This window comes from Physeter macrocephalus, chromosome 9, assembly GCF_002837175.3.
Source record: "Physeter macrocephalus isolate SW-GA chromosome 9, ASM283717v5, whole genome shotgun sequence".
Classification (NCBI taxonomy): Eukaryota; Metazoa; Chordata; class Mammalia; order Artiodactyla; family Physeteridae; genus Physeter; species Physeter macrocephalus.
The window spans coordinates 93,892,673-93,905,553 of NC_041222.1; the positions used below are offsets into that span (position 1 = coordinate 93,892,673).

Sequence of the window (12,881 nt, forward strand, 5' to 3'; positions counted from 1 at the left end):
CACGGCTCACCGGCCCAGCCGCTCCGCGGCATGTGGGATCTTCCCGGACCGGGGCACGAACCCGCGTCCCCTGCATCGGCAGGCGGACTCTGAACCACTGCGCCACCAGGGAAGCCCAGGAGCCACTTCTTAGTGACAGGCCCCAGGTAGGCCCCCAGGGACAGGCTGCCTCTGCTCTTCTTGTGGCTCAGAGACTCACACTCTGGGCTTGAGAAATGCAGCCAAATGTGAACTTTTCATCAATAAGGAAAGCTCTAGATATAAAGGGTGATGGGAGGGATAGGTAATTCCAGGAAAGCATGCTTATATTTAGCGGAGGTGAATAAGGGACATAGTACAGCTTCACCCTCGTCGGTATCCTAAGTTGCATGTGTGTTTGTTTGCGTATCCATTCATTCAACAAACATTTATTGGTTCCCCCAATAAATGGGGGGATAGACACTGTAAAAGGCATTGGAGATGTGCTGTGACTCAGACACAACGCCTGCTCCACGGAGCTTAGAATGGTCTGCAAGGCCATGTACTAGAACCATATTACTTAGCCTCTTGATGAACCCTGTATTGTTATGAACCGTAAGGATAGTAATAGACATTTAATTTTCTCACTCCTTCTCTTAAAAGAGGAAGCTGAAGCTTAGAGAGGTTAACTGCCTTGTCCAGGGTCACACCATAAGTGATGGAATCAGTTCTGTCTGATAGCAGAACTTGCCTTCTGGGCCACCTGGTTGTACCACCTCCTGCATCAGGCTCCTGATTTTTATCGGGGGCAGTGATAAGAGAAAGCCAGGCGAAATATGAATCTTCATTTACTCTAAAGCTTGAGAATTTCAAATATCCATTAGAATTTAGTGCTAGAGAACCTCTGCCGTCCCTGGAGCACCAGTTTTGTCTCTTCCAAAGGGGGGAGTACTTTGCATTTCATGTACTTTGTTTTCTCTGGCCAGCAGTACACTTAGGAACAAAGCACAGGTTTTGTAGCCGTGAGTCAGTGACCCTCCTGGTTGGCACGCTCACCCACTTCTTCCTTTGGTCTTGTTTGCTTATAATGTGTCCTCCATTATCAAGTTGCCTAAAATCCTTTTGAAATGGGTTAGAATAGAAAACACTTAAACAAAAAGGTGCAGGGACACTGACCCTGTCTATTACCCCCTGGGAATGTGGGACCCAAGTGTCTGGCGGCTTCCTCTGGTTGAGTCAGGGGGCATTTTTACCAGTCTGTGGTAGAAGAAAAGAGGGGAAAGTAGTATTTAATAAAGCTAGATTGAACTTAAAGACCAATTTTATAGTCAGAAGTAGTCTTTACTTTTTTTTTTTTAAAGCATTCAAGGTGTCCTGGGACTTCCCTGGTGGTCCACTGGTTAAGGCTCCACGTTTCCAGTTCAGGAGGCATGGGTTCGATCCCCGGTCAAGGAACTAAGATTCCACGTGCCGCACCGCAGGGCCAAAAAATAAAACCACCACTAATTTGGTTTTCGTGCTGATCCTCTGAGCGTTGGGGTTCCTGGTTGGGGGGATTTCTGCCTTGAGGAGTGAGAGGAGGGCACAGAACTTTTTGTCCCATTTCCAGTCAGAGAAGCTCTGTTACTTTATATATTAGTTTCTTTATGATTTTGTTTAGAGGTAAAAGGGTATTCCTACCAAAGTTTGGAGACCCTCTGCTCTAGACTGTGTGTGTTGGGTGGAGGGGAGTGGAGGAGAGAATGCTGCTTTTGTAGGACTGAGCCAGTGTGGTACATTTACCCACAAATATTTCTTATCTACTGTACTGGTCAGGGCTCTTCAGAGAAACAGAGCCAATAATGTGTGTGTGTGTGTGTGTGTGTGTGTGTGTGTGTGTGTGTGTGAGAGAGAGAGAGAGAGAGAGAGAGAGAGAATTGGTTCACATGATTGTGGAGACTGGCAAGTACAAAATCTGTAGGCCAGGCCAGGAAAGAGTTGATGTTACAACCAAAGACTGGAGGCAGAATTCTTTCTTCCTTGGGGGACATTAGTTTCTTTTCTCTTCAGGCCTTCACCTGATTAGACGAGGCCCACCCACACAATGGAGGGTAATCTGCTTTACTCAAAGTCTGCTGACTTTAAATGGTAATCTCATCTATATAATGCGTTCACAGCAACATGTAGACTAGTGTTTGGCCATAATTGGAGCCAGCATGGGTACCGTGGCCTCGCCAGGTTGTTGGCATATAAGAGTCACCATCACACCTACTCAGGTGCCTGGGGAGTGTGATGGGGATGACAGAGATGGGGAAAGTTGGTCTTCGCCTCCAGCGGGCAAGACTATACATAGGAAGAAATTAAGAACAAGACCATATATTTCAGTGCTAACTTGTATAGACGAAATGTAAAAAGTATTTATAGGAGATGAGGGGGTGGGCGATGGAGGATTCCAGGGAGATTTATGGTTGGGGCTGACTGGAGCTTTCACAACACAGAGGTCTCAGATAAGTGAGGGCACAGGAGACTTTAGAACTGGAGTGGGAACCCCTGGATAATAATGATACTTCTGTTTCAGGGGTCCCCACCCCCTGGGCCACACAGCAGGAGGTGAGCAGCAGGTGAGTGAGTGAAGCGCCATATGTATTTACAGCCGCTTCCCATCGCTTGCATTACCGCCTGAGCTCCGCCTCCTGTCAGATAAGCAGTGGCATTAGATTCTCGTAGGAGCGCGACCCCTATGTGTGAACTGCACGTGCGAGGGATCTAGGTTGTGCGCTGCTTATGAGAATCTAATGCCTGATGATCTGAGGTGGAGATGAGGTGGTCTCATCACCCCCAGATGGGACCATCTAGTTACAGGAAAACAAGCTCAGGGCTCCCACTGATTCTGCATTATGGTCAGTTGTAGAATTATTTCATTATATATTACAATGTAATAATAATAGAAATAAAGTGCACAATAAATGTAATGTGCTTGAATCATCCTGAAACCATCCGCCCCACCCCTCTACCCCTGATCCTTGGAAACTGGTCTCTGCTGCCAAATCCAAATCCTGAGGCCCAGAGAGGTTAAGGGATTCATCAGAAGTCACACAGCTTGCCAGTGGCCGGACAGGTGTTCCTACTCCAAATCCTGCCCCTCATCTTTTACCGCCGTTGCTGGGCATAATGAAATCCATGTGAACGTGTGTGTGTGTGTGTGTGCGCGTGTAGGGATGGGGGATTACTCCAGAAAGGAGACCCACTGATTCTGCATTATGGTCAGTTGTAGAATTATTTCATTATATATTACAATGTAATAATAATAGAAATAAAGTGCACAATAAATGTAATGTGCTTGAATCATCCTGAAACCATCCGCCCCACCCCTCTACCCCTGATCCTTGGAAACTGGTCTCTGCTGCCAAATCCAAATCCTGAGGCCCAGAGAGGTTAAGGGATTCATCAGAAGTCACACAGCTTGCCAGTGGCCGGACAGGTGTTCCTACTCCAAATCCTGCCCCTCATCTTTTACCGCCGTTGCTGGGCATAATGAAATCCATGTGAACGTGTGTGTGTGTGTGTGCGCGTGTAGGGATGGGGGATTACTCCAGAAAGGAGAAGAATAAGAGTTTTCTTCAGAAATCCTGTGAATCTATAAAAATGGGCTGTTTTTTTCTCACTCTCTCCCTGGGTCTTCCTTTCCCACCCCGACCAGCCTCATTAACCCCACTCTTCTTTTCTCACCCTCCGCCAGACACGAATGCAGAGTTTGAATCCAGATCCCAAAGCCCATTACACAAGTGTCTACGGAGCCCTCAAGAAAATCATACGGACTGAAGGCTTCTGGAGACCCTTGCGAGGCCTCAACGTGATGATGATGGGCGCAGGGCCGGCCCATGCCCTGTATTTTGCCTGCTACGAAAACATGAAAAGGACTTTAAATGCCGTTTTCCATCACCAAGGGAACAGCCACCTAGCCAACGGTATTTGCAAGCATTTGTCTGGAGTTAGAAAGGTCTCTCCTTCAACAGACCCTTCCCCAGGGTTCTCCTCCCTGTGACCCAGCGGCCTGATGCCTCACCTCCGCCACGCTTGCTCATGAATCAAGGACTCTAGATTTGTGTGTGCACACACACCAAAACACACGCACACGCACACGCGCACGCGCTTTTTTTCATTCCCCTCCTTCGCTCTCTGAAGCCCAGGGAGAATCAGTGACAGAGGTGTTTCATTGTTGAGTGGGTTTTGCCTTTTTGCTTTTTTAAAAAAAAAAAAATTAAAAAAATTCAAAAGCAATTAATGATCAGATCTAGGGGAGAAAAAAAAAAAAACAAACAACCCTGAATAGAAACAAAACTTTTGAATGCTGGATTCCAAAAAAAAAAAAAAAGTTATCTGGACAGCTTCTTTGAGACTATTTAAAAACTGGCCCAACAGGTCTCTACAACGTCAAGATCTAACTAAACTTTAAAAGGTCAAGAAGTTTTATGGCTGACAAAGGATTTGCTCCTGCGCAGAGGACCTTTCCCACCTAAGCGTCTGGGGATTTGGGAATTTCGCCCCCATTCTCTTCCGTCTGTTGCATCTCTCTGCAAGCAAGGGCTGAAATCGTTTTCTTTTGTTGTTCTGAGGGAACCAGGAGGGTGGGGGGTGGCCTGAGCTGGCCGCAGGCAACTGTTATATAGGCTTGTCTTACTGGGCCCTGTCAAGTGGTTATTTTCGCCTCCTGTGGGGTTGGTTGGCTTCTGTTGGTTTCTGTTTGGGTTTGGAGTGAGACTCTGGCTAGTGGCGTAAGGAGAACTTACTTTAACAAATTTATTTTTCAGCAACAGAGAGGTAGATGTGACTGGCAACAACTTTCTACCCCTTCTCTTTTTTGTTCTACTCAGAACCAGAAAGCATCCCTCCCATCAGCAAACCCTGGTAATAATGACTCCATCCTGGCTGGTTTGCAGACATTGGTTTTGCTTTTTAAAAATTGGCCCCTAGTTGCATTTGTCCGGACCGTCACCAAGATCTGCACTCTTGATGCTGTCCTCAAGTTCGTGGCCTCAGGGCCCTCCTATTGCTGAAACTGCCTTTTTAGCTCCTTGGTCTCTGAGCCCCTTGAAGGCGGTTTGAACGGAGCCCAGTTTATGTCAAGTTCTGCCCAGCACTGTTATTGCTTCACTGTGGTGTGTGCTTTGGTCGCGTTTTGACGTTTCTGGGGATGATCCTAAGCGTGTGGTGGGGAGGGAGGGGGATATATATGCATTTCTGAAGCGTTAGACTGTGTCCCTCATTTTTCCCACCTTTTGGCAGTTATCTTAATTACTGGGCAGTGTCACCCACAGAGGGAGGAAACCCAGAGCCAAAAGCAAAATTCCAGGCTGGAATCTGGCTTTTGAAGTTCCTGGTTCTTGAAGCCAGGCCAGAGGAGACCCTCAGAGGGGCTTGGCCATTTCTGAGACACGTCATCACTTTGCAAACTCACCCTGGAAATCTGCCATATGCAGATCTCCCTGACGCCCTTTTCCCTTGGCCATTTGCTTTAAAAAATGCCTGGATTTTATTAAGGAATTTTCTTAAAGATTTCTCTTCTTCCCCCCAGCCCCTCCGCCCCCCCCCCCACCCCCCCCCACCGTATACATGATATCATCCCCTTCCATTGCCCCCAGCGTAAGGGCAGAGTGGGTTAATCTGTAGACAAAGGCCGGAGATGAGAGAGAATTAAAATCTCTATGGTGGAAAAAGCGACCAAGTGTGTTTTTTGGTAGCATCCAATGTTGGCAGGTCTAGCCTTTTCCTAGAGAAAATGAGGTTCTGCAGGATTGAAATGTGAGTAACGGTGCCTGTGTTACCTTCCTCATTTTTATCCAGTATTTTCCATTTCACTTTAGGGTTTTAAGAGTCAATGCTCACCTGGGTGGAGTTGGTAGTGAGTTTTGCTTCTTAGAAAGCAAGGTCCAGGGTTCCAGGAACTTCCTCAGAACCCCTGGTCCCAGAGGGTAATTTTCTGGAGTTTGTTTTGCAGGGATAGCTGGGAGTATGGCCACCCTGCTCCACGATGCGGTAATGAATCCAGCAGAAGGTAATGTTTCATGGTCCCAGGGAGTGGCGGAAGGGATTGCGCAGAGGGGCAGGAGCAAAGTTGGGGGGTGGGGACAGAAGGTTTGGGCAAGGGAACTCCTGGTCCCCAGTCAGAATAAGCAGGAGAATTCGTACCATGTTCTCAAAGGCCTCGAGGAGGCACGTGAGCATTTGAGCTCTGGGATTCCTGTTCGCTTAAACAGAGCTACTCAGGGTGTGATTCACAGACCAGTAGCATCAGTGTTTCCTGGGAGCATGTTAAACATGGTGATTCTCAGGTTCCACCCCAGACCTACTAAACCAGAATCTCTGTGGGTAGAGACAAGATATCTGCTTAACAGGCTCTCCTGGCAATTCTCTTGTGTGCTTTTGCACTACTACTCTGAAACCTCTGTGTGCTCCCTTGCGTACACATGTTTACACACACACACACCCCACTGGGCCCTTGTTAACCATTATCAACCATAGACGAATTTAGAAGGAACCTGTCAGAGGCCATTCACTAGGGCTTTATGGGCTTATGTTCAATTTGCTTTTTTAAAAGAAATTTGAAATTATTATGGAAAATTTCAAACAGGTGAATGTAAGGAGAAGAGTATGGTGAACCCCCATGTGTGTATCGCTCTACTTCATAAATTAATATTTGGCCATTTTGTTGTAGCTGTCTCCTCCCACATTACCTTCTTTTTTTTTTTTCCTTTTGAATTCTGGGAGCATTATAAAGCAATTCTTAGCTGTGCAGACGAGTTCCGTCAGCTTTTTCAATATCCTCGCCTCCTCGGCCAACCTGGGTCTGAATAGTGAGGAGCTTTTGGACCCGGTGCTGGGCATACCTTCAGCTGGGTTATTCTCTGTGTGAGATGTAGGACTCTCTCCCTTTTCCTCCTCTATCTGAAAATGGTCCCTTGCCAGAAGGGAGAATCAGAGGTTAAAAAGTGCAGCATTTTAAATCTTGTGTTATAAGTTTGTCTGGTTTTGTCTTTTAAGGTTACAATTTATTTGCTCTCAGCTGCCTCCCATGCCTTAGCAGATAGGAAACTTGTTCTGACTTTCAGGGATGTATGGGTCAGATTGGGAGGTGGGCTGCTTTTTCTGTGTGTTTAAGGCAATTCATAGTCAATGAGCAGTAAGTTAGCCCATGTCAACCAGGCAAGAATTTTATTTCTACTTTTTTTAAAGGAGAGAAAAATGAGGTTCAACTCCACCCTCCTCTCCTTGACATTATATCGTTTTAAGGACTTTTATTTCTTTAAAAGTAAAGCACGCTGTATGTGTTTATCTTGCAGTGCGTGGGGACAATTAAAATTCTAAGTATTTGCCCCATGTCCTTTGACCCACCAGTTACTTTTGTATTAATAAAGCCAGGGTCCTCACTGCAGTTTGCCATTGAGCTTGGGCTGATATCATTCTAGTGTCTCTTCCAAGAGCACTGAGACCCAGAAGCTAAAAACACTGTCAGAGATACAGACCACTGAGAATAAAAGACGGGACACATGTCCAGTAGACATACTGGGACGGAAGAAGGCAGAGGAGCCAGGAGCAGGATTTAGATTTCTCAGCGTGCGTGAAGCCCGAGGCAGCTAGGGCCTGGGGGATCAACTCGGGGAGTCTCATCGGAAGTGGCTGCCTGGGTTGGGGGCCACGTCAACCAGGAGTCAGGCAGGAGAAACGTCAGGAAACAGCCACCTCCTGGCCCTGGATCCCGGAGGCATGTGTTTAAACGGGATGCCCGGGAGCGGGCCCTCGGTGGTTTCTTGGGCTGGGGCTGGGTGTGTGCTAGCTCTCTGTGCCCTGTTACCCATGTGTCTAAACTTGCTTGTTTCTCTTTATGGCTTGGCTTCCCATCTCACTCCGACCTGGGGTGGGGCTAAACCCAACCACCCGGGACCCGCCCACAGTTGTGAAGCAGCGCTTGCAGATGTACGACTCGCCGCACCGGTCGGCCCTCAGCTGCATCCGGACCGTGTGGGGGACGGAGGGCTTGGGGGCCTTCTACCGGAGTTACACCACGCAGCTGACCATGAACGTTCCCTTCCAGTCCATCCACTTCATCACCTACGAGTTCCTGCAGGAGCAGATCAACCCGTACCGGGGCTACAACCCGCAGTCCCACATCATCTCAGGCGGGCTGGCCGGGGCCCTGGCTGCAGCCGCTACCACCCCTCTGGACGTTTGTAAAACCCTCCTCAACACTCAGGAGAAGATGGCCCTCAACCTGGCCAACATCAGCGGCCGGCTGTCGGGCATGGCCAATGCCTTCCGGACGGTGTACCGGCTCAACGGCCTGCCGGGCTACTTCAAGGGCGTGCAGGCCCGCGTCATCTACCAGATGCCGTCCACTGCCATCTCCTGGTCCGTCTACGAGTTCTTCAAGTACTTCCTCACCAAGCACAAGCTGGAGAATCGAACTCCGTACTAAAGGAACGGGCGGTGGGAAGTGATGCCAGAATCTTTGATTGTGCAAAGGCTTTCCCTGACTGCTCCCCTTCCCCTGCCCTCACACCAGGATTACTGGGGCAGGGTGTTGGCAGGATCTGCTCCCTGACGCCTTAGAGAGAGGAGAGGACAGGACAGCCGCTTACGCGACGGCCGTCCGTCCGCATGGCCATCCCAGGTGGTAGAACGTGTTGAAAGACCGGCAGGGGAGTGAGAAAGTGCTTTTTCTCTTCCTCCCACCACCCCCGAGAGCGATGTAGCTTTTCTGCTTCAGTATAGCATCTCCTCCCTTAGAATCGTACGTAGATCACCCAGGAGGGAAGAAAATGTGCAGTGACTGAAAACATTAAAGAGGAAAAAAAAAAATTATGTATATAGAAGTTCCAGTACACAGTATCAAATAGATGGATAATGTTTATCCTTTATTTTTCTATGTAGAAGTTTTGGGATTTGCGTGTGTGCCTGTGTGTGTCTACAAGCAAGTGTTACAGCTGGGAATATAAAGCTGTTTAAAAAAAAAAAAAAAAAAAAAAAGCTGAATTCTTCCATCGGGTTAAGTCAAAAGGCACCAAAGTAATACGTTGCTCCACGTGGCCTAAAATTGTGTTGAGCTCCACCCCCCCCAGATGGAAGTTCCACTTGAATGTAAAATAATAAAAATATAAAGCTGTTTAAAAAAAAAAAAAGACGACAAAGCTGAATTCTTCCATCGGGTTAAGTCAAAAGGCACCAAAGTAATACGTTGCTCCACGTGGCCTAAAATTGTGTTGAGCTCCACCCCCCCCAGATGGAAGTTCCACTTGAATGTAAAATAATAAATACAAGGTTTATATTTTGAATTTTCTTTTCATAGGGGAAAATGGTACGTTGAAAAACAAGTCAAAATAATGATATAATACTTTTAGCTACTTTTTTTTCTTTTTTTCTTACTCAATCAGTCACCTTCATGTGCCTTTTCCCTTTGTCTCTTCCTAGAAATTCCAGGACCAAAGATCTGGCCCTGTGGCTTTTCCTCTTGCTGTGTGCTCGCCTGCACGCACACGTACTGGGCGGCAGCACGGCTCACACTGGAGCACAGTGGCCCCCAGTGGAATTAGGGTGGCTGGTCTTAACTGAAACCATTTCCTTCCCTTGTGGGTGACGTGAATGTATGCCTCGCGGGGCCAGCACTTAAAAGCCCTTGAAATGCCAACGCTTGGCCACTTGTTGGCTGGGCAAGTGTGATAAATCCTACCTTGACCCTTGGGCTTAATTCTCCAACAGTCTTTTAACCCAGGCACTTCAGGTGTTCTTGTCTGTGTGTTTGACTATATCTCCTGATCTCCTGTGTTTCCCCGTGCAGTTTTAGGGGTTTTATAAAACACAGCAAGCATATCTACGGCATTTGTCTGTACACCTGCCCATCACAAATTTCCCCCTTAAGAGCCTCTCACCGCACAGGGACGGGCCAGGCTCCCCAGCCCTGCTGCGCAAGGGACCCGGGCCCTCGTGCTCGGTCAGGATGCCTCTCGAACCATCTTCAGCCTTGCTTGGTCCGCGCCAGCTGGGAACACGATGCCTTGTTTCCTGAAATGGCCTGTGTGAGCCAGATTATCCCTGAGAGCAAACGCAAGCCTGTTTCCTCCAGCCAAGCCTTCCCAGCCCTCTCTCTGAGGGAAGACCCAGTGGCTTCACAGTTTCCTTTAGAGCTGTCTTTCAAAATGAGCAGGAAGCACGTGTGTGTTTTCATTCTGGCCGGCCTGGTCCTGACCTTGACCCTTTGCCCTTTGCCTTTCGCCCTTCGCCTTAGGCACGGTCCATGTCGTGCATTCTCACCGAGGCTCAGACCCGGGCTTCTTCGGATGCCGTGACTCCTGGGGTGAACTCAGGTGGTGCTGGGACTTTTGCATCTCAGAACCTCGCGTGCTGTGCCTCTGGGAGTAGTTTGCAGGTCAGGGACAGCAGAGACCCGTGTCAGGCAGCTCCCACACGTGACCCGATGAGCAGGGTCTTCTCCTGGGCTGGGGGGCCTGCCTGCTGACCTGTCCCACCTCGGAGTTAGCCCACCCCCATCCCCCGGTGGAAATCAGTTGCAGCGAGCTTCCCCACTCAGGTGCAGTTGCATCCCCACTCAGGGATGCCAAAAGCCCACGGAGACCAAACTGCTGGGGGAAGTGTTGACATCTCTCTAAACATATGCCCCGTCAGTGTTACATCTTGCAAATGGAAGAAAATCTAGATCGAATTCTAAAATAATCATCCAACCACCCTTTTTTGTCCACTTCAGATACACCATACTGCTGCAAAATATTCCTTATGTCTTACGGGATTTTGTTTTCGATGGTACTGAGGAAAGAAATGGCTCACTTCTCTGGGAGAGCTCCTTTGGGTCAGGAGAGAGAGAGTCTCCAGATTTCAGAGTCGGAAGGTCTGATCCTGGCTTTCCTTTCCCAGTGTGTAGGGATCAGCTGGGAAGTGGGGGTGAAGGCCCCCTGTCCTGCCTTCCCCACTGGGTCTTCCAGAGGTTGAACGAGCGATGTATCTGAAAAAGCTTTGAAAGTTGTGAAGTGCTAAACAAATAGAAGTGGTCGTGAATTCTGTGGGAGGTAACCACCACCCCCCGCCTCGCCCTGAGCTCCAAATCTTGTCTTGCTGCCCCATGCAGACTGCAGCCCAGTTGACAGTTGACTTTGACTTGGCCAAGAACGAAACAGTTACATGTTCTCCCCATCCCCCAGCCCTGGCGATGACCGACCTACTGTAGTCAGTCACGGCACAAACTTGGTCACTCGTGTCTTTGGTGTCATTGGGGTGTCATCTGCCGCCCAGCAATGCCACTTGAGTACAATACTCAATAACAGTGACTTCTGTCCAGACCATGATTTGAGATCCAACCCCTCATACATCTGAGTTTTACTTTTTAGAATTAAAAAATTGATTTTTTTCCAAATGGGATAAATCTTCAATCCATGACTATTTTCTTCTTAACTTTGGATCGAAACTTGCTAGATACTGGCCTGCATCCTTTTGTGTGGTTTCTTTTTCTTTTATTTTTTTAAAATGCTGATGTCTTGTTCCAAGAGCTGTCCTCCAAAGCCCTCCCTAAGGCTGCACCGGCGACACGTTGTTATGCCATTAAGGTTTTATTTAACTTTATTTAAGGATGTTTGTGCCTGTTCAATACAAATGTACTGCTGCTTCCCACCTGCGAGACGCACGATGTATGTTACTACGGTGAGCCAGCGTCCTTTCTTGAATTCCTGTCATAAATATCATGGTTTCTGCCTCTTGATTGTCACCAGTTCCTGGAAGAAGGGGAGAAATGTGTGTTTCTGTGTGGGGATATTTCTGATATGCTGCTACAGTTGTGACACTGGAGCTACAGAAAATAAAGCCTTGATCTTTGAAGTGTTGTGGGCTCTTTGGTGGGAATGTTGAAATAAGAGGGAGGTGGATGGAGAAAAGGAACCTAATTCATGGGGCTTGTGCCTCCTGCAGTCTGGTGCGTTAAGGACCAGGATCTATGGCTTCGATGGAAAGTGCCCCTTGGCCCTCTTATCAAAATGGAAGCAGGTGGCCAGGGATGGTCACGTGGGATGATGGGGCAGGGCTGGAAGCCGCCATGGCTTTGCTCGCTCTGCTGGGGAGGGTGGCAGCTCTTCTATCCTTGTGGGACCGTGAGTGTGAGAGGCTGCCGGTACCTGGGATGCCCAGCCCTGATGCCTGGCACGCTCAGGCCTGTTTTCCGTCTCTCATCCCTTTATGGAGGCTTAATCAGGGTCCCTCTACACGGAAGACCCCGAGGGTCACCAGAATCCACACATACTTCCTAGAGAGCACAGCTTAAACCAGGAACTAGACCTATTCTGGAGTTGAGGGTGGGGCAGGGGGGTCTCGGACCCCTTTGAAAAGCCAGGGACTGCTCTGGACTCATCGTAGTTTGGGAGGTCAGAGCGCCTGCTTTCAGCATAACCACCAAAGACTTTAGTGAGGGTGGGGAGTCAGGGTTGAGGTCAGGCTTGAGACCCAGCCATGGGCAGTGGTGTCAGGAGGTGGGCAGCGTTGCTGATCAGAGAGTGGAGAAGGCTGTAGGTAAACTTCCTGCTTTGCACTTTTACCAAAGGCCAACGCTGTGCTTCTCAAAGCTGCCTTGTGGCTTGTTGATTCTCTTCACTCCGGGCTGGGGGGCATCCAGTGCGTATGTACCCATTCAGCAGATCTCTCTCCCTGCCCCGTGGAGTCCACCTGCCAGCAAATCCAGAGTGCCTCCCACGAGGAGAGCACCGTGCCTGGCGCCCTGGGGACAAGAGCCAAGTGTCAGTGGTGTTCCCACCCTTTCAGGTCATCCAATCTGATAGAAGAATATGAGGGAAGACATCAAATCGAGACCCACCAAGATGGTAGTGGAGGCTGCCGTGGATGTAAAATAGTAGTAACTCGATACCTTTAGACCAGGCTCCATGAGACGCTTACTA

At 48.7% G+C, this 12,881-nt stretch overlaps 1 protein-coding gene across 5 annotated transcripts in view; it reads left to right on the forward strand.

Annotated features, from left to right (window-relative positions):
- Nucleotides 1-9,083, forward strand: part of SLC25A37 (solute carrier family 25 member 37) — a 39,981-nt gene extending 30,898 nt beyond the window's left edge. The window contains exons 2-4 of one of the 5 annotated variants that reach the window (XM_007104128.3): nt 3,677-3,905; nt 5,936-5,992; nt 7,890-9,083. In XM_007104128.3, coding sequence (XP_007104190.1) covers nt 3,677-3,905; nt 5,936-5,992; nt 7,890-8,410 — 807 coding nt within the window. In that variant the 3' untranslated portion in view covers nt 8,411-9,083. Of the gene's footprint in view, nt 1-3,676; nt 3,906-3,990; nt 5,097-5,935; nt 5,993-7,889 lie in introns of those variants that run through there. The other 4 variants (XM_024130834.3, XM_028494199.2, XM_024130831.3 and 1 more) reach the window with 4 other exon arrangements.
- Nucleotides 9,084-12,881: the final 3,798 nt, after the last annotated feature.